The 21985-nt window shown below is 35.4% G+C and overlaps 1 protein-coding gene across 22 annotated transcripts in view; it reads right to left on the reverse strand.

Moving 5' to 3' along the window:
* The window catches only part of Mrpl3 (mitochondrial ribosomal protein L3), a 66575-nt gene extending 45062 nt beyond the window's left edge, over positions 1–21513 (reverse strand). For 17 of the 22 annotated variants that reach the window (XR_013436512.1, XR_013436513.1, XR_013436514.1 and 14 more), the window contains exons 1-6: positions 21228–21511; positions 20049–20233; positions 18821–18912; positions 16778–16876; positions 9638–9737; positions 7378–7438 (exon numbers count right to left, since the gene is read on the reverse strand). Coding sequence is in view for 9 of the 22 variants with exons in the window: in XM_078043306.1 (XP_077899432.1) it covers positions 7378–7438; positions 9638–9737; positions 16778–16876; positions 18821–18912; positions 20049–20233; positions 21228–21322 (632 nt within the window). In the remaining 13 variants the exon portion in view is untranslated. Of the gene's footprint in view, positions 1–7377; positions 7439–9637; positions 9738–16777; positions 16877–18820; positions 18913–20048; positions 20234–21227 lie in introns of all 22 variants that reach the window. The other 5 variants (XR_013436510.1, XR_013436509.1, XR_013436511.1 and 2 more) reach the window with 3 other exon arrangements.
* Positions 21514–21985: the final 472 nt, after the last annotated feature.

Consider the following 21985-nt stretch of genomic DNA (forward strand, 5'->3'; position numbering starts at 1 on the left):
GCCCCTTTTTCACCTTTTTATGTTGTTAATTTCTATTTTTACTTTTATTATTTCTATTATTATTATTATTATTTTACTTATAGAGACAGGGTCCTGTTAAGTTGCTTATGTCCTTGTTAAATTGCTAAGGATGGCCTCGAACTTGTAACCCTCCCGTCTTAGCCTATGGAGTTACTGGGATTACAGACATGTACCACCTTGCCCAGCAGCATTTTATCTTTGACAGTAGTAACTTCTCATTTAATAACATACTCATATGTTACCTATTTAATTTCATCCATGCCTTTCAAAGATATTGTTGTCTCTACCAAAAATTCCTGTAAAATCCAAGAGTCTTATTTCTACAATACAATTCTTATTTCATAATTGCTGTGTAAATCTATTTGATCAGTGATGAACAGCTCCTGAATCTACAAGTTAGACATGGTGAAATTTTCCATTTGCTTTGTGTTCCATTCACATATAGTTAGAAGGGGGCATAGAGGGGGCCGGGGATGTGGCTCAAGCGCTAGCCTGGCAGCGGGGTGCTGGGTTTGATCCTCAACACCACATAAAAATAAAAATGAAGATATTTCCACCTAAAAACTAGAAAATAAATATTAAAAAGGGGGAGGGGCATGGATATATTTCCGTGGCTTAACTTTTTAGGAGAAGTTTGTGACAGAATGACTTGAAATGCAAGTATTTGGTTTCTGTCCCTAAACCACAAATCTCCCATTAAATAGGGGAACATTTTTGTCAACCAGAGTCTGCTGCAAGTACACTGCCTATAGGTTTTCTGACATCATAACTGCTCATCAGATAGTACAAAGGGCCAAACATGCAGTGATTCCTTTGATTTCCTGGCCGTCCTAAATAAATTCAGAACATAACATGTGCTATCCTGAGTGAAGTCTGCTTTTCTCAAAAAAGAAAAAGAAAAAAAAATTGAATAACCAATTCCTCAATATCATGAAAGGACAAAAGTTTTCTGATGATGTTCAGCCATAGAGCATAGAAAACAATATTGTCTCATGCTATGAAACTACTGTCTTATATTATCTCTTCATTAATAATAGATAAAGATGGGGTATGTGACTTGGAAAACTGAGGGATTATTTTTTGGAAACAGATTTTTAGAACTGAAAGAAACCTTAGAAACAATCAAATCTAAATCTAGTAAAGTCAAACCACTTGCCCAAGGTCAAATCCCTGGCAACAGGAGCATTTGGTCAGGCTTTCAACCCAGGTCACAGTGTCTCTTGAGAAACAAGATTAGAACACAAATATAAATATATCCCAGCAACATGAAGTCATTTAAAGGGCATCCTCATTACTCTAAAAATGCTATATGTAATAGATGGTGTGTAATTTTAAAATCACCTAGTGTTTTGTAAAGTTATTATATTGCTACATAAAAGACAGTCTATAGGGGTTGGGGATGTGGCTCAAGCGGTAGCGCGCTCGCCTGGCATGCGTGCGGCCTGGGTTCGATCCTCAGCACCACATACCAACAAAGATGTTGTGTCCGCCGATAACTAAAAAATAAATATTAAAATTCTCTCTCTCTTTTAAAAAATAAATAAATAAATAAAATAAAAGACAGTCTATAAAGTGAGAAGGTAATATCTTGATGTATTAGAAAACTCCAGAATTTAATTCCTAATGCCTTCATGTTTTCTCTTAATTAAAAAAGTATTTCCTATTGAGAACACATAAGACTTTCCTTTTAAAACTTAAAAGAGGTGTGCTATTAATCAGTTAATCACCCCTACACCATTCTCCCTAAATTAAAAACCAGTGATACCAACAATAGTGACAGTGGCCAATAATCCTGAGCATTTTTTTATGTGTCAGGCCTTGAACCAAGAACTTTTCATGGATAATCTCAATCAGACTTTACAACAAGATTATGAAATAGATGCTATTATTAGCCTTATGTTAAAGATGTAGTTATAAAGAGTGAAGAAAGCTGTCTAGGTCACACAGTTACTGATGGGCCAATTCTTTTAGCTACCACCCTAGATTGCCTCTTACTTATAAGGTCTTTATTTTGTTGACCTTGAGGGGAGAGTTAAATAGGAAAGCAATTATAGATACTTACTATAAAAAAAATTTAAGTGACAACAAAATGTCACTCTAAAACATTACTCTCCAAACTCTAGCTTTATCTCAAAACACACATTCACTTTGACTGAAGAGGGAATTTATTTCAAAGAGACTCTCTCTCTAAAATCTAATCCCTTAATTTGAAAATTGTTCCTCTCATATGTTTATAGACTTACTGCTCTAAGTGGCTAGTAAATAACATTATTTATTAAAATGAAATAAAACTAAAAATGGACAGAACCAGTCAGTAATTATACAATGAAGGCAGCACATACTTTATTTTTCCCATTCAGAGTTCTCAGCAAACATCTACCAGTCAGAAGAACCAGGCAGTCAGGAGGGTTTCTGCACAAAGCCTAGAAAGTTTTACTTTTAAGAAGTCACCTGACTTTTTAACTACCTTTAAGGATTTGAGGGTAATAATACTTCTTTATACATTTTGATATTTTAATGAAAAAGCCCAAACTAAGTGAATCTCAATAAATGTGCAGAGTTGTGCTATTAATCAGTTAATCACCCCTACCCCATTCTCCTTAATTTTTACTACAAAGGAGAACATTACCAAGATGAATAACTATTTTTCTATTTTGATATCAAAGAGCAATGGGAATTTAGAGGGCACCAACCCCTTTAAAATAGTAAGATTATACCCAAGTGCAGTGGCACATGTCTGTAATTCCAGCAACGTGGGAGGTTGAGGCAGGAGGATTGTGAGTTCAAAGTCAGCCTCAGCAACTTAGTGAGGCCCTAAGTAACTCAGTGAGAGCCTGTGTCTAAACTATAACAAGGGCAGGGAATGTGGCTCAATGGTTAAACACCTCTGGGTTTAATCTCTGGTAGCAAAAAAAAAAAAAAAAAAAAAGGTAAGATTATATCTGAAAATACATGGATTATTCCAATTAGCCCAGGCTTGTAGACAAGATCTTTACTTTCTCCTTCTTCCACAAAGAAAACCAACCATTTAAGTAATGGAATAAACTATTTCTGACTTCAAAATAAGTTTCAAAATTAAAATAGTAAATAAAAGAAGAATTCTAGACAACCAGAAAAAATTTATTTCAGGCATGGCACTGTCATGAATTCAAAGTTTAATAAGACACCAGGCGGGAAAGTGCCTTCCTACCTGTGTCCACTGTTAAGGATGCATCACCACCATTTCTGTCCTTCAAATCCTTTGAGACAAAGACATAACTTTTTCTCCTAAACACAGCAGAATGCAATTTTAGAGTTTTCTTTATTTTTTGTTTCATTACTTTCTCATTTCTTTTCTTTCTTTTTTTAAACTCAGCTTATAATAAGCACTGATAGAACATATAAGAAAAACACGGGCTAAATATCCTCATCTCACCACTATTTATATTTGTTCACTATCTGCAGCTATTGCCACCTCGAAATTGAGATTTAAAAAACAAACAAACAAACAAACAAAAAAGGGTAGAATATGAAGACTCCAAACCATTATCTATTAGAACACAAATATATTTATATTTGTGTTCTAATCTTGTTTCTCAAGGTACAATGAAAATATATTATTACTATTACAGAAAAAGAAAATAAACTTTAAAAGTATAGTGAAGTGGGGGGACAGAGGACAGATATCATTGTACATGTGAATTTAAAAATTTCACTAAGTATGAATTATATATGACAGTCATAGTGCAAAGACTGGGCTTTATTATCTACTAACAGTATGATAAAACTGTAAAACTATTCTGCCATATGGTTTTACACATTAGATGTAAAAATCTTTTCCCATACAATCAAAACTCAATCTGTATTTTCTGATCCTTTAGGTGAAAAACTATTTCTGGTATAAAAGCAAAAACTAAAATGAACTCTGGTAAATACATATTCACCTCATATCTCAAAGAAACACTGGTAAATGGTCCCTATTTATACAGAGAATTATAATCAAATTGAGTACAGGTAAACACAATGTATCTTTTGAGGTAAGATTTCTATTGTAATTATTAGAAAAGAGACATTTAAGTTTTAAGAATATCTTCAAGAAGAAGCTGCTACTGTTGGTCACTGATTGATTACTTTTTTTTTTTTTTTTTGGAAGCAAAGAGTGTTTTCCCATTTCAACATTTTAAAACTGAAGATATTAGGTTTAAAAAAAAAAGCCTGAAAGTCAAAATATAAATAGAGATTAATAATTGGATTTTTTTCTAATGAAAAGATAGTGAGGCCTATAAATAAACATAATGATTTTCAATTTTATGCTAAAATGTAAGTAGTAAACAGGCAGCCCATTTTATTGACAATGTTATTTTCAATTGGATAAATTTAACTGGTGTGTCTTAAACACATTTGTATGTTGCAACTTGACCATAGTTAAGGAGAGAAAGGCATGTTGAATGCTGTGCTGGGTAAAAAAAGGAGGAAGAGAAGCTTGTTTAACTGAGGAGTGCAACACTTTTCTAGGTCAGTGGTTCTCAAAGTGTGCTCCTGGAGCAGTAGCATCTGCATCACCTGGAAACTTGTCAGACCTGAAGCTCTGTGGAGCAGGCCCATCAGTCTGTTGAACAAACCCTTTAGGAGATTTTGAAGCCCACTCAAGTGAAAAAGCCACTACTGCTTCAGCCTGTAAGTCCACTTCCCCTCATCACTCGTCACTAACCACGACACTGCACAATTTTTAACTCTAGTGTACTTGCACTTGTAACAAGATTAATAATCTTGTTACAAGTGCAAGTAAGATGAAGCTTAGATGTCTCAAAATTTTAAAACCAAGGCTGAAAATGGAAGATGGGGTAGAAAACCTCTGGCACTAAATAGTAATAAGGAACTGAGAAGACACAGTGCTTATCCAAGTTATCAGGGAAAAGAACATTAAATTGGCTGCCAAGAATTTAAACTCCAAGCAAGGGGAACTGCCCGCAAATGAGAAGCATCAGGAGAAGGACATAAGAGTTAAAAAAGAAGAAAAGCATGCAAATGCACATAAAAGTATGTGGGCATATGTACAAACACTACAGCCTAGGGAAGTGAGTGGCAAAGAGGCAACAGTAACTAGGACTGTGTGCAGCTAAGGAGCCAATGGCACATTCAGAGGAATTCAAATCAAGCACCACATGAGACAGAACAAGGAATCCTACAAGTTTACAAGTATTTAAAAGCATCTTACAGATATAGCAACATATCAGCTATAAAAGCTATAGTCACTGGAAACATTTAGCAAAAAATCCAATTCAATCTGACCCCAGGAAATTCAACATGAAGGTATGCACACTAGAATACAATGTAACCCTGTGTGGGGTAACTCTCCCAACACACTGTTACACAGTCAAAATTAAACAAAATACTGAACTGGAGCCCAAGCAATAGTGAAGATATTCTCATATGGGTGTAGAGGGTCCTCCTTTCTCCAGAGTTTATTATCACTATTTAAATCCTTGGGCTATTCTCTTAGCTCTTAGCAGCTATTTAGTCTTGAGATGGGCACACAACTTTATATACTCTTATTTTCTAGGAATACAAAAGAACTTTCCCTTTCACTTTATACTCACAAAAGGGCTAAAGTTTTAAAAATAACTTTTAAAAAGAAACCAAAGTAACTCAATAGCAACATATGAAGTGAAATCTTTTACTGAACATAGGTATTTGTAAAGTTAGGCTCTTATCCAAGCAAATCCACAAACCTGGCCACAAGACAACTGCTAACAAAAGCCCCTAACTTTGCATGGCTTTTTAGAATATCCCATATACCCTGTAAAACATATAATGAAATTAACACAATATGAACTATGTATACAGTAACAGAATTACTATGATGTATTTTATACAATAAATCTGAATTAAAAAAGTAAAATAATCTACGCCAGGCGTAGTAGCACCTGTCTGTAATCCTAGTAACTGGGGAGACCAAGGCAAGAGGATTATAATTTCAATGCTAGTCTAGTAATTTAGCAAAATTCTGTATCAAAATAAAAGGGGCTGGATTATGGCTTAGTGGATTAGTATTCCTGAGTTCAATCCTCAGTACCTACCCCCCCGAAAAAAAAGGTAAAATACTCTAACCAGGTGTGGTGGTGCATGCCTATAATTCAAGTGACTCAGGAGGCTGAGATAGGAGGAGGATAACTTGGAGGCCAGCCTTCTTGGCAACTTAAGGAGAGCCTGTCTCAAAAAAATAAGGGTTTTGGAGATGTATTTAAGTGGTACAGCACCACTATGTTCAATCCCACTACCATAAAATATAAATAAATAAATTAACTAAAAAATAAAATAATCTGATTTACAACACTACCTCAACTAACCAAATCAAACTGTCAACATTTCAAGTTCTTGAAAAGGAAAGCAAAACAAAGTTCCCAAGAAACATGTGATTTCTTGGGACAAGTCCATGACAATTAGGAAGCAAAAAAAAAAAAAAAAGAAAGAAAAGTGTCAGGTTCATATCTCCCCCTAAAAAGAGAACTTACCCTACCAGTTTATCCTGCTTCACTTCTAAATAGTTGAACAGAGATAAAGGTATCTAGTAGCTTTGGCAATGGCCCATATTTGAAAATAGGTGATGATGGTGTGGAAATGAAGGCTATATCTGACTCTTTGGAGAAAAGCCACTTTGTTGAACCCCAGCACCACAAAAATAAAACAACAACAACAAAAAAGAAAATCCAAAACAAGACATAACAACAACAAACTTTATTCAGCCACTGAGATCACAAGACAATTCCTGATCACATGTGGATACTTGGTTCTTTCAAAGGGTTTCTAGTCAGAATATTCTTACAGATGTCATAACAAAAAGGTGAAAAATTATACACAAAAATGAAATTATGACCTATATGAGAGAATAAGAGGAATGGATAACAGCTGATACCTGGAGTTTATTTACTCTTGTCATTTGAATTCCAACAACTTATACAGAATAATTTCTATAGAAACCTATATAAGAGCTTGATTGTTTCCTCCCATGGTGAAGTAACATTAACCTTTTTTTTTTTTTGGTTAACAGGGGTTTATTTTGGCACTCGGCTGCAATTAAATCCAGAAACATTAACCAACCTTTGAAGTTTTAAAATTTTTGAAAAGATCCAGATGTTTCCTGGAGATCATCTAGCCAGCACTAACATTTGGCAACAATGGTAAGATATGAAAAAGCTACAGTAACAAAAATACCATGTCCAGTCTACATATGACTCAAAGTTAACATCTGTTAGTTGATTTCTACCAACTTAGACTCTTGTTAAAACATTTAAGAAGTTTTGCTTTCAAAAAAATATCACTTATATATAACAATGAGGAACAACGAAAGGAAAAGAGACGGCTATGAGGACTTACGTTTTGGCAGTGACATCCACATACTGTCCTGGACGAAAGTGAGCAGCATAAAGAGGAGTGCCTTTGTGAAAAGAAAACAAAAAATCAACATGAAATGTATTAACACAGAAACAACTTTTTAAAACAAACACTAGAACCAGGAAGCCTCTTAGCTATTAAATTTCATAAAAAACAGAAAGGTCTCTTCTGTAATTATAAACATTAGAAACACCCAAACAATGACACTATTCAACAAACATGTCTTTTAGTTGGCTAAAGAACATGGTGGCCTAGCATGAGAGACACGGTGCTGAAGAGAGCCACCAGCCAGAGGCCAAAGTGGAGCTGGTCAAAATGAGTGACACCATGACTGCTGATGAACTCACAATCTGAAAATTCTTAGTTGTTTTGGTAAATAAGTAAAATGAACTAGGATATATTATCTATATTACATTAAAAAAATAAGAAAAGAACTAAAAACATGTTGGGGCTTGAGCAAGTCTTTTATTACCCATTGGAGAAAAACAGAAACTTTAATTACCTGAACCCAGGCCCCTCATATGCTAGGTAATGATCATGGTATGGTCACGATAGCCCTAAAAAGCCCATATGTATTAGAATTTTGATGTACTGGTCATTGTTTCAATATGTGCCCCAATATTTGCAAGAGCAAAAATTGTCATTATAGGTACTCCTAACTCTACATAGAAACATTTACAAATGTTTATTTATATGCATTTAATTATATATAAATTTTAAATTTCCTTGGGAAATAAGTCATTAAAAAAATTAAAATTTTGTGATGAAAGCTTTCACAGTATTTTGTTTATGTATATTAGATATTAACATTTATGAAAACTACTTAATTTGGCAATTATTAGCAAATACTTACAAAATATTTATAAACACATATTGCTAAAAATGCAAAAGTATTAAAGAAGGCCCCTGACCTTAAGAAATTTATCATCTTGGTAAAGAATCACATTGATACGGTCAAAAAAGAGATAAAAACAAAACAAACCCCCAGGAACCAATGTAACTAAAGACTAATTTCAGTTAGTTTGTATAATAGTAGTAAAGTACAATGGGATTTCAGAGAGTAGTTTTCTTTTTCTTTTAAATTTTTTATTGTTGTTGTAGATGGACAGAATGCCTTTATTTTATTTTTTTTAATTTTTTACGTGGTGCTAAGGATTGAACCTAGTGCCTCACACGGGCTAAGAAGGTACTCTGCCATTGAGCTATAACCCCAGCCCAGTAGTTTTCTTTAAGGTAGGATATAACCTGGATTTACCTGGCAAGAGAAAGACCTTGAATTAAGAAAAAATAGGGACTTAATCACATTGCCTACATATATCAAAATCACAATATACCCCATTAAATGAATATGGTTATCATCTGTCAATCAAAAATATTAATTTAAAAAAAGAAAAATTGGGGAGATTCCAAGAATATTACATAGGGTGCATTTCTATGAAGCTGAATGACTTAAATTGCTATTTTACCATTTTTGATCCATAAAAACAACAACTTCATATGGTCAGAGCAATCGCAAAAGTTGGTGTGGATTCAATTTTTATTCTTACCCTAAATGTGCACAAAGGGTTTAAGAAAATTAGATGTGTTAATGCCAAAGATTTATTTAAAACCATTTCAGAGCAAATTATCTATAATTCAATTTACTTTTTGCCTTCAAGATATAAAAGTTAAAAATTTCTACAATCTTGTTAGAATTCACATTCAAGAAATTGGGGGGCTTTTAAGTTCAAAAACATTAAAAAGCTGCATTTGTGACAGATAAAATCATATACCAAATTCTACTTTCTGACATTCCATGGATCAGGTAAAACATTGTGGAAATTTTAAATAAGAATCTTAATATTATAGGTCACTCTCCAGTTTTGGGCTACATTTTTTCACTAAAGAGAGCCTTGTTATTCTTCACATAACAGAATGCCAGCCTGCAAACAATGAACCTTGAATTTTAAAAGTTAGTGTATTTATTTGAAAGTGGCTTTTCCAAATAAGAAGCTCTACATTAAAAAAAAAAAAAAAGTGTTCCTCCCTCTCTCAGAAAACAAAGAGTCCCCTACAGCTTTCTCCATTTATAAGAGACAAGGAATTGTTTGTTCCTAGTGATTAAATCAGATGGTATCTTATATTTAAAAATAAAGTGTTTGGGACTTTGTATTTTAGATTCAGCTTTATTGAAATAGCTAACATTAAACAAGTCACATAATTGGGTATTTTTACCTCCCTCCTCTCCCCGACCTCAGATTACCTGGTTTAATTACAGCATTATCTGTTACATTAAAGATTTTAATTTTCTGTTTTGGTGGCAATCCAAGTTCTCGGTAAAATTTCAATACAGATGTAGGTTTCTAGAGGAAAAGTGGTGCACATTAGTACTATATTAAATGTGAAAAGTAGAGATTAATATATAGAGATCCAAATCACATTACTAACATGTCAGAAAAAAATGAAAGCACACTATTTCCCTATTGAACAAAGCGCACCCTATTCCCTTCATTTAAGGAAGGTGAGATTTACATCTATGATCCATTGTAACTCTAGGAACAAATAATCTTATTGCTTAGGATCTAACCATCTGTAAAATGTTTCAAAAATAGTATACAATAAATCTTTGTTCTGTAGTAAAGACAGTTGTGCCCTGCTTTTATTTGATTGTTTTAGGATAAGATCTTGCTAAATTGCCCAGGCTGGCCTTGAACTTGTGATTCTCCAGCCTCAATCTCCTGAGTAACTGAAAATACAGATGTGCACCACCTCAACCTGTTCTACTCATATTAGAACTCTGACTAGATATTGTATCAAGGACCCCAACCCAGGAAATCAACTATTTGTCTACTCTGCACCTATTCTGAAACAACTGGAAGAAAACACAATAGGTCACATTTAAATATTATGGCACACTTTAAAGTAAATCCCAAACGTGGTCTGACCAACAACCACATTTCTCTAGTTAAATCCACACACTCCAAGGCAATTAAGTCTGTTATGGTTTAGATACGTGCTGTCTCCCAAAAGCTCATGTGTGAGACAATGTAAGAAAGTTTATAGATAAAATTACTGGGTTATAAGAGGTGAATTAATCCCCTGATAGGGATTAAGTCAGGGGTGACTAAAAGTGGGTAGAGTGTAGCCAGAGGAGGAGGGATCACTGGGAGCATGCCTTTGGGGTTTATATTTTGTCGTGGTGAGGAGAGGTCTCTCTCTGCTTCCTGGTGCCATGTTCCCAGATGTTTTCTTCTACCACACTCTTCCACCATGATATTTTGCTATACTTTGTGCCCAGAGCAATGGAGTCAGCTACATGTGGACTGAGAACTCTGAAGCTGTGAGCCCCTAAATAAACTTTTCCTCCTCTAATTGTTCTTGTCAGGTCTTTTGGTTGCAGCAGTGAAAAAGCTAACTAAAACAACGTCACATCCTCTTCTAAAATCTACAGCACTGTTCCTTACTTCCCCCCTCTCTGAGCTGTTCAACTTGAAGAATCAAGAGAACGGGTTGGGGATGTGGCTCAAGCGGTAGCGCGCTCGCCTGGCATGCGTGTGGCCCGGGTTCGATCCTCAGCACCACATAAAAACAAAGATGTTGTGTCCGCCCAAGACTAGAAAAATGAATACTAAAAGAAATTCTCTCTCTCTCTCTTAAAAAAAAAAAAGAATCAAGAGAACTTCTTCATGTTCCCACCACCAAATAAGTCAAACTACCTATCCCAGCACTCCTGTACTGCTATCCTCCCAACCCACTCCTGGATGCACATGAAATGCATATGGTGAGCTTTTAGAAAATGTCACAGTCTTCTGCTGGGAAACTAACTTCACTGCTCTATGGTGGAGCCTAGGCATCAGTATTTTTTAAAAGTATCTCATGAGTCTACACCAACCAACACTTTCTTATTAGTGTATGAACATGTCATAATAACCCACATATTAAAACAAAAAATTTTCCTTGACCATATATTCTTCAGCTAGTTTTTCTGTTTCCTTTTACAGCAATGCTCCTCAAAAGTATTGCTAAGTCTACTTTCTCTCTACCTATTCTCTGAACCCACTTTAATAAGGTGCTCTCAGCTCCTAATATTCAATAGAAAGAGGCTTGCAAGGTAATCAATGATCTCTACATAGTCAAATGCACTAGTTAATACTCAAATACAATGGTCAATATTGATCAGGGATAGTCAACACAGGTGACTACTCCTTCCTTGAAAGACTTTCACCTGGCTTCTAGTCATTACTCTCTTAGTTCTCAATGGCTTCACATTTCTAACTTAACTTCAAATTATTTTCTGAACTATAATTTTACAAGTCCAATTGCATTATCTCTACTTCAATATCAAACAGCAATTCAAACTTAACATCTAAAATTGACTCAACTTCCTCCCAAGACTGCTTTCTCTTAGTTTTCCAAATCTCAATAAATGCCAACTTTGGTTGTGTGGGTTAAACTTTGTGGTCACCCCTCTCTTTCACATGACACAGGTTCTATTTAAAAATTCAGCCCACACCAAATTTCCTACCTCCCCTCTCCTCCATACCACAATCTTTTGCCTGGTCCATGTTTCCTTATTCCTGATTCCCTGGTCCATTCTCAATTCACAGGCTGCCATAATCATTTTAAAACTTAAGCTATGTCATATCTCTGTTGTGTCTTCCACCTCAATGCAGAATTAAGTTCTAAGTACCTGGTTTATAAGGTTCTACACAATGATCTTATCTTCTACTCTTCTCTTGGCTCACCCTGCTTCAGAAGAAATGAACTCCCTTACTGATCTAAGAACATATCCAACACTAGCTTCAAGTTCTTTATGTATACTATTTCCCCTGCCTGCTGAGCTTTACTGCCAGAATTTTGGGTGACTTGCTCCCACATTTACTTTGGTCTTCCTCTACATACCAATTTACCTTTTCTGAATTACTCTTATCTAAAATAGCACCACTTCTGTCACTTGTCACCCACTCAGCTGATTTATTAATCTTCAAAGATTTTAAATACTATATTTAATCTTCAAAATAACTTTAAATATTGTTTTATCTTCTATAGAACGCTACCCAATCCCACAATGTGTAAGCTTCCTGAAGGCAGAGACTTGTTTTACTTGCTACTGTATCCCCAGCTTCTGGTAGTTCTTATTGTCTGCTCTTCTCCTCAATCCTACTTTTTTCCTGCTATTATAAATATAACTACAATCAATATCTCTGAAAATAAAATTTTATGAACATCTTGTTTCCTTATAATAATGTTCCAAGTATCTACCCTCCCCTTAATTAACTTAAAACTCTTGATATACATTGCTATAAGACTTGCCCCCAAAAATATCATTTTATATTTTCTGATGTAAACAGTGCCTCTTTCATCAAAATATAACCAGCACCAGTATATCTATTTCCTTGCTGTTTCCTCTTCCTCAACTCTCCCTCTAATCAAAAAGGACCTGCAGGCCCCCAATGGACCATGGTGTCCTGTATATCCATACCTGTGTCTGTCTATGCCACTCTTAGCTTATAATCTCCTTCCTACCCAGCACCTCCACATGAAGATCATTAAAACTGTGTTACATGTTTCTTGTTCCAGCTCCAGTTATATTTTCCATCCAAATCCTCTGTGAACAGCCTTGCTAGAATCCATTGCTCCTCTGTCTACGCCAACCTAGAACCTGCATATACTACTGTTCAAATCACTTATTTATCTACTTCTGTGTATCTTTGCCTGCCTGCTGGCCTGTGAGTTACTTATATGGCTTTATTATCTGCATTTCTAACTTTAGATCCAAGCATGTACTGACAGTTTAGACAATGAAGTATACAAAGAAGTTTCTGAGAAGAATTCTTTTCTTGACTTAAAACCTAAAAAGAACTAAGTAACTTATTATTATTTTTCAATTTTAATAAAATTGAATATTTAGATTTTTTTCTGTTAAAATAATAATGTTACAAAACTAATTAGGTCTCAGTCATGAGAAAAATGATCAAGTTAAGATGAAACCAAAAGCAGTTTTTTTCTTTCTTCTTCTTCTTTTCTTTTTAAAATGTTCAAATAAATTATTTCAAAAGACAATTTTAAAGACTGGCAGCATTGCCATACTGGAATAATCCAATCGATGAGGTTGCATTTCCCCCACCTCTTCAAAGTTCTTTGTAATTATCCTTACAACAATGGAAATGCTTCTCTGCTCTTAAGATGAATTTATTTGATCAACCTTTAAGACCACTTAAGTTCCTATTTTCTCTTCCTCAACACTCCCTCTTATCAAAAAGACCTGAAGGCTCCCAATGGACCAGTAAGTTCCTTATTCAAAACAGTATGTACTATATCAGTTTTTATTTATAAGATACAAAAATAGCAAAAATCAAACAAGTCTAATTCCTAAAGGGCACAAATTCCTCAAACAGTTCTAGTTCTATTAGATCTTACTTTAAAAGAAACCCTCTATGATCAATTTGTAGCTTTATTCTACTTTATAGAATCTATTTGCATAAAATATGCAAGAGGATGGTTATATACTTCAAAATCTCTTTCCTTTTCAAACAAAATTGCTTTATTTATAAAGAATCTGTAACTTCATATTCACATCTCATTCTAAAGAATGGTTACTTATAGGCAAAGCTTTTTTTTTTTAATATTGTAATAAAAAACCTATATATTGAAGAAATCACATAAAAAGGTCCTTTGCAGTGCTTCCTGTGCTGAAGAAGGGAATAATTACATGAAAGCTCATGTAAGTTGAGAGCGGCAAAATCCACAACTTAAGAAAACAACATCCCAATCACCTTACTGTGAAGAAGATAAAGCTATAAGAACGTGAGAAAAAATATGGGGACCATAGTCTTGAGTATGAAACTACAATAATATAATTTATATAGTATTTAAATTACTAATACTATTTTATTTATACTAATACTACTAGTATTATTTCATAAAATCTTACCTATAACACATCTTCATAACTGAGTAAGACAGAATAAATTAAACTGAGCTCCCAAGCACATTTGTTTTGGAACTTTTGGTTTTTTTCTTGAGAATTAAAATGTTCAGAGAACCAATGTGAGACTTCCAGAATTAGAAGAGGATTTAGAGATTAAGTCCTATTCCTTGTTTTATGGGAAAGAAGATGGAAGTTCTAAAGATGAGTGGGGCTGGGGATATAGCTCAGTTGGTAGAGTGCCTACCTCACATGCACAAGGCCCTGGGTTCAATCCCAGCAACACCAAAAATAAATAAATAAATAAATAATGACAGAACACAGGATTGGAATTCAAATCTACATCCACTGGTTCCCACTATCTCTTATTTTGGAAGAAGCAATGTTCACAGATCTGTTGAAGCAGAATAAATTATCCCAACCCAGTGTCTGACTTACAAAAAGCAAGGCCATAAAGTTATAAATTTACAAAACTGGTAATGAAAAAAATTATACTAGTTATTACAGAAATAAAGTAAAATCAATTAGAAAGCAGTAGTATTATGCCAAACCAAAGAATTAGTCACATGAAGCCTGGTACACATTTATGTGTACACATTTATGACTAATTTTTTTACCCAATTAAAAAAATTCAAACATTTGATATTTTTAAAGTTTCCACAAATATCTCATTGTGTTATTACTGAAACTTAAGTTTGATAGGTAATTAACCGTTAAGAATGGATATTACCAGAAAAAAAAAAGGACTATGTTACCGTAATATTCAAAATTAGCTAACTTCTCTAACACTTAGGAAACTGGCCAGTTCTATAAGACGACTCAATCACTATTGACAATGAACATTTTTCACTATTAATAGGACAACTTCATCTGGATTTTTTGGGATCACCTCAAACACATCTTTCCTCCAAAGCTTTCCTTTCATTGTCCCTTCCAAATTTATGGCATCAGCACTGACTCAGATGCTTGTTTTCAAACAGTTCTATGCCTCAGTCCTTTTACCCTCATCCCCATACTCACCCAGTTTTCCACAAGTCTATTCAAGGTATCAACTATCTCCTAGTTTCTTAAAACAACTTCCTAAAAGTACTCCCTGAAACCAGACTCTTCTAATTGTAGTTAACCAAGATAACAACTTGATCCAGTTACTTCCTTGGTTAAAAAATTCAGAAATTTCTTTGAAGTCTAAACTCCTTCACACCCATCTTGACAGTTATTTTGCCATTCTTGTTCACTGGTCCACACCTGCATCTGCAACCACACACTAAGATGCAGTCATAACCATACGTCTCTTCCCAAGTACACATGATCCCACCTGTCTCTGGAGAAACCACTCCCACTGGCATGCCTTCAACATTTATTTTCCTTTCTGGTCTGAAACCACTTGGGATTTTCCAAGGAAGAACTGGCTATCTCTAGTTCTGTGCTTCCTGGATTTCTAATAATATTGTACTAGAATGGCTAATTTATTTGTTCATCTCTCTTACCAAGAAATGATTAAGCACAGAGGATTCTGGAATCTGTCACTATTCCTCTTAACAATAGGCTATCCTGAGTGAATTATTTAATTGCTTCAGTTTAAGAGGCTGAAAAGGTTACTTAAGGTAATGAATGTAAAAGGCTTAATGCTTATGTAACTAGCATGTAATAAACACTCAACGAAGTTAACTATGACAAAGAAATAATGGGCAAACAATAAACATTTGCTAGTTTTGACAGAGGGACAGTATGAGGTGTATGTTCAAATCATAAACGACTTATAATGAAAAAGTGTTTGCTTAGGGTTAAGTAATATGTTCTAGTAAATCTAAAGATGTTTTGTTAGTGAAAACCATCACTTTACCTAAAAAGTTTTTGCTAAGAGTTACACAACAGAGATTACTAATTAGGCAGTTCCCCCCCCCGCCCCCGCTAATTTAAATTTCAGTCAACATTCTATTAGTAGTATACTTAGAGAAAAATGTTTTATTAAAAAAAAAAAAAAAATCTGATGAGAGTTCCTACATAGCTTTCTCCCAAGAACTGAAAGCTCCTTCGACGAGATAAAAAAAGGAATCCTTACATGCTGTTGGTGTCAAATGCTGAGTCAATTTACATGGGAATAATGGAATAAAAACAAGAAAATAACCAAATTTATTGAGTGTCTATTATATTTCATGCAAATTTGAAAAACATTTAATCCTTGTGACAAACATTATCAGCTAGCATTTTTTTTATCTTCATTTTACAGATATACAAACACTAACATTAGAAAGGTAAATCACTTGTTCCAGATGAAGGGGAAGGTACTGGAACAAACTCAAATTCCCACAGACTTCTGAGCAAAATGGCCCTGTTTGACTGCCTCCCCCAAACACAAAAGTTTCCTCATGGATAAATGCAAATTTGTAGCTATAGAATGATCTCAAAACACAAAAGAATAAATATCTGAAATTAATAAAATGTACTAGTCTAGGAATGAAAATACATCCTTACATGGAAATGTGATACAGTTTTTCCTCCTACAGTCAGAGCCGCGGTTTTTCCATTATGGTTTTCCTTTGGAGTATATTTTAGAACATGGCAATCTTGTACCTAAAAAAAAAAAAAAAGGACCTAGGATAATTAGAAATTCCCCAAAGTTATTTAACTCATCATCCCTGTAATGCCAATCACAATCTTAAAATATACAATTAAAACTTTAAAAAACTGTCAAATACAACAAACAGAAAAGCACATAAAATATAAATATACAATGAAATGAATGCTTATAAAGATTCAAGAAGTAGAATCCCCAAAACTTCTGTTTATCTCCCAATCATATCCCTGCCTTTTTATTCCAGAGCAGGAATAAAAGTGTGGGCCCCAGACAATCCACATCTGTGAACCTGCTAAAAATGCACTCTCCAACTTCAGACCCACTGAATCAGAATCACTGCTATATAAGACCTCCAGATGATTCCGAGGCTTACTACAATTTCAGAAACAGTGCTCTAGAAATAACTCTTGACATTTATGGTAATCACTTTTCTCTATGATTACTATCTTTGAGAGGACTGCCTAATAAGGGATCTAGTGTTGTCTGGTTTAGACTGTATATACTCTTTCATGTCTTCTGTTGCTCAACATGGTTTTGTAAGGTTTCTCTGTGTTGTGTGTAACTCTATGCTGTTCATTTTCATTGCTGCATAGCATTTCATTTTGTGACTATGAAATGATTTATTTACCCATTCTAATGCTAATGGACATTGGGATATTTCCATTTCTGGGGTATGAAGTGTGATGTTGCTGTAAACTGTTATAAAGGAATCTTGGCACACACTTGTTCAAATTTTCCAGTAGCACTTGTGAAGGGAATTGTTAAACTATCTAAACTTAACTACATAGTACTGAATTATTTTCTGAAATGGCTGTTATCAATCTACAATCCTACCTGCCATTCCTGAAAACTTTCAAATTTCCCAAATGAGTCAAAACCATGGTCCTGTACTTGATCATTCAGAACCAATAAAAATTTATGAAGGTTTGTAGGCTAACTGTGTCTTATTAGCATTCTAAATACTTACGAGTACTTAATTATCACCACTTGTCTAATTATTTGTCTGAGACTAGGTCCCAAAGATTTAACTGAGTTGTTCAAAGTGACTGGGGCAGTGATATTCTCCTAATGCTCTTTCTGTAGTAATAAAGACAACAGTTGCTCAATTTCTAGACATTTAATGTTGTTTCAAGTGCTTGATATTTATTATCTTGTGCAGTCCTCTCAATAACCTTCTGAGGTAGGTCAGAATTATTTCTTTCACAGAATAGAACTTATCTTTTACAGATGAGGTATGGTGCTCCAAGGAACAAAGTGAATGCCAGAATCAGGATTTAAACTCAGAGGTATGCTGTCCCAGGACCCACTTTCTTAACCATTCAAGTATACCTCATCTCAGTAAACAAAATGTGGCTTCTTCAGAGAAGAGTACATTACATTCTGTTGTTAGCAAAGAGATCAAAATTATAATTTGGAGCTGAAAGAACTCTGTAAGTGGAAACAAGATGGGATTGAAATGTTTTCCCAATAATGAATTAAACTGGCAAGTCTGTGAGAAGCTAGGTTTGCACTTAACCCCAATGTACAGCTGCAGTTATCCCAATACCAGTATCAGGTCATTGCTCAGGCAAGATTCAAAACATTCCTGAAACCATCAGAAGAAAAGTTCTTTGATATTATCTATGTCTGACACTACTCTTTTCTTCACCACACTATTACATGTTTTAGGATACAAAAAAATAATCATGTGGGCTCGGGATGTGGCTCAAGCGGTAGCGCGCTCGCCTGGCATGCGTGCGGCCCGGGTTCGATCCTCAGCACCACATACCAACAAAGATGTTGTGTCCACCGAGAACTAAAAAATAAATATTAAAAATTCTCTCTCTCTCTCTCTCTCTCCTCTCTCTCTTTAAAAAAAAAAAAATAATAATAATCATGAAAGTCCAGACAAAGAGATCTTGACATACTAAAATCACTTTCCAGTTTTGTTTATTTTTTACCTGAAGTAATGTGACTGCATGTTTCTGACCATCCTTAGTCCACAGAGGCATCATACCCAGTTTCACAGCAATAAGGCCAACTCTAGAAGAACCTGGAAATTAAAACAAAAGCTTCTGAACACTTGCCAATATGATCTAATAGTCTCTCCTAAAATCTGGTTTTAATACAAGGAGCGGGCATATAAAAAAATATGCTAGTGTGGTCACAGAGTAAACAAGATTGATCCTTACAGATGCAACAGATGCCAGGTCTTTAACTATGCCTGGCATAATATACTGATATTCATAAATGTTTGTAAAATGAACAAATGAAAGAAAACTGTACCAAATAAAGAACATAAGGTAAGTTAGCATATTCCGGTTTTTAAATAATAGCATATACATAGGATACATAAATCCATCATTGTGCTTATGTAGTATCAATTCATGCCCAACTTTAATAATCAAAAAACATCTACTGGGCTGGGGATGTGGCTCAAGCGGTAGCACGCTCGCCTGGCATGTGCAGGGCCCTGGGTTCGATTGTCAGCACCACATACAAATAAAATAAAGATGTTGTGTCCACTGAAAACTGAAAAAATAAATTAAAAAAAATTCTATCTTAAAAAAAAAAAATCTACCACTTAAATTCTAAGAAAGTATGCTATAACTAGTTATAGTGTTAAATATGCTAATTTCTATCATAACGCTTACATTTGTTGCATAATCAACAAAGATGCTCTACTAAGAACTTTTGGCTACTATACAATCAACTGTCACAATATATCCAACCAGAGACTACAGACTCAATGGGAAAGGCCTTTTTCTTCTTAGACTGGCCACACAGGGGTTTAATATCTCACCAGATACAAAGAGCTAATATTGGGGTCATTCTTGGCAAACCTAAAATGTTGGAACATCCCAATTGAAACCATTTTTGTGACATATTTCAATTTTTGCATCAAATTCTACCCCTTCTTTGCTGATTTATTTTGTATTCTGTTTATCTGAAGAAAATGAGAATATATGCAGAATGAGTCTCCTTTCACCTCAAAACAGTTTCTTGAGGAGGTGTTTCACTAACAGATTAGGAAGCCAAAAATAAACTTGCAAACCAAATCACAATGAAACACACAAACTGAAGACATGAACCTTAATTCAAGAGATGAAAAATTTATCCAGCAATCCCTATAATTTTAAATAGCCCATCCACACCAAAATTAGAACCCATCAAATAAAAAAGAATTACCTGGTTCCCAAGGATGTATAGGCCATGGTTCATCTTTCAGAGGACTCATTTTACTTGCTAATTGGGCTTTATCTTCATCAGAGACCAATTGCTTAACGAATGAGGCATTTTCCTCAGAAAGATGCTCATACCACCAAGTACTACTCTTGCCATGGAGACCTCTAACAAAAAGCCAGATGTTTGTTCTGTAAAAATGAAAATTAATGTAAATCACAATTCTTCCATTTAATGTAAGAAAGGGAGGCCACATGTTAGAAAATGTAGTTGCAGCCTGAGGAAAGGGTTTGAATTGTGAATCCCTCCCACCCCCTAATATTCTTTATGATCACAATGGAGTTCACATTTTACCATGAATGGTTACCCTGGAGGAAAAGTTCTTAATCTCCTCTGGGATAAACCAATTCCTGATAAAGTAGTTCTACCTAGACACTATCCCATTTGAAGTCACTATCCCATGTGTATTTTTGAATGTGTATCTCAATAGTTTTATATTCAGTGGAGGTGGCAGGATGCAGCACTGATGTTTCTCTAAGTTCATCTCCTCCCTGCAATGACACGGCCTAGGCACACAGACATGAAGAAACTGGTGTCACAAAGTTAGAAGACCCCAAAAGACATGGCCAAGTGAATATATCAAGAGAAACCTTAGTGGGTAACGGTCAGAAAGGAGGTGTGTTATTTTTACATGGAGGGGGGTCAGAAAAGAAAGCAAGCTTTTGGTGGTCCATTCCCTCTTGTAGTTAGGTAGAGCTAGGCTAGAATTGCGATTTTACACTATGTGTTAAATGACTGTGGGCAAGTTGCTTTCCCTTTCTAAGTTTCAGTTTTACCTGTAAACCGTAGGATAGTTTGCTCACATAAGTGCAAATGTGCATTACACTCAACAGAGCGTCTGACATATATTACATGCTCATTAGCTGGGGGATATGATTGCCACTGAAAATATTCGCAGCTAATCGCCTGTTTATAAGCATTTTAAAATACATCACACCTTCAATCCCTTAGGAGATGCTTTTTTAAGTTAACGCTCTTTATTATTCTGTGCCTCACTTCTGGTCTGGACAGAGCCCCTTCCTCCTCTAGCCAGGGCAGGCCCCTCTGCGCCAAGCTATGACCCTGCTCAAGGACGCCGCTGTGCAGCGGCACGACCCCTATACCCCTTCTCTTGTTCGTACCTACCTACACCCCAAGCTCAGGTTAGCACTCAGGCCACCGCCGCTGGCGCAGCCCAGCACCTGGGCGCCGGCCTGAGCCAGCAGCCTCCAACCTGGCATGAAGCGGCCGAGGAGGACTCGGTTCCCGACACCTCCGGGTGCTCCGCCTCTGTACTTTAAAAGCGTCCACACTCAGGAACCATGCGTTCCTAGCTGCCCTGGGACAGCAGTTGTACCGCCGGTCTGCTAATGTCCTCCGCGACAGAAAGAGAGCGACAGGAGCAATTTCCGGCCCGGAGTAACTTCCGGTCCGTCTCCCAATGAATTCCGTGCACGAGGGTCAAGCCCCAGAACTAGAGTTCCTCTTCCACAATAGTCCTATGTTGGGTCTGAAGAGGGTGCTGCATGGAAGGGATGCTCACGTCTGCAGGGAGTGGAAGGGTTCTCACGTCTTCAAGGGTGCGGGGAAAAGGATATTAAGAGTTAAAATTTTAGAAGAACAAAGGACAGGCTTTCTGAGAAAGCTAATGAAAGAGAAATCCCTTTAAATAGTGCTCACTGTAGGACAACTCACTGTGCTAAGCAGTGCTTTGATAATCTTGTATTGGTTAATCCTCAAAACATTTCTGAAAGGAAGTTGTTTTTATTTTATAGATATATATTTTTAGAAATATATATGTATGTATATATATGTGATATATATGTGTGTGTGTATATATATATATATATAAAATTTAGGTGTGGATCCAAAACAACACATCTGGCAGATGGGCAGAGTTGACA

Source organism: Ictidomys tridecemlineatus, chromosome 3 (genome assembly GCF_052094955.1).
Source record: "Ictidomys tridecemlineatus isolate mIctTri1 chromosome 3, mIctTri1.hap1, whole genome shotgun sequence".
In the NCBI taxonomy this organism is placed as follows: Eukaryota; Metazoa; Chordata; class Mammalia; order Rodentia; family Sciuridae; genus Ictidomys; species Ictidomys tridecemlineatus.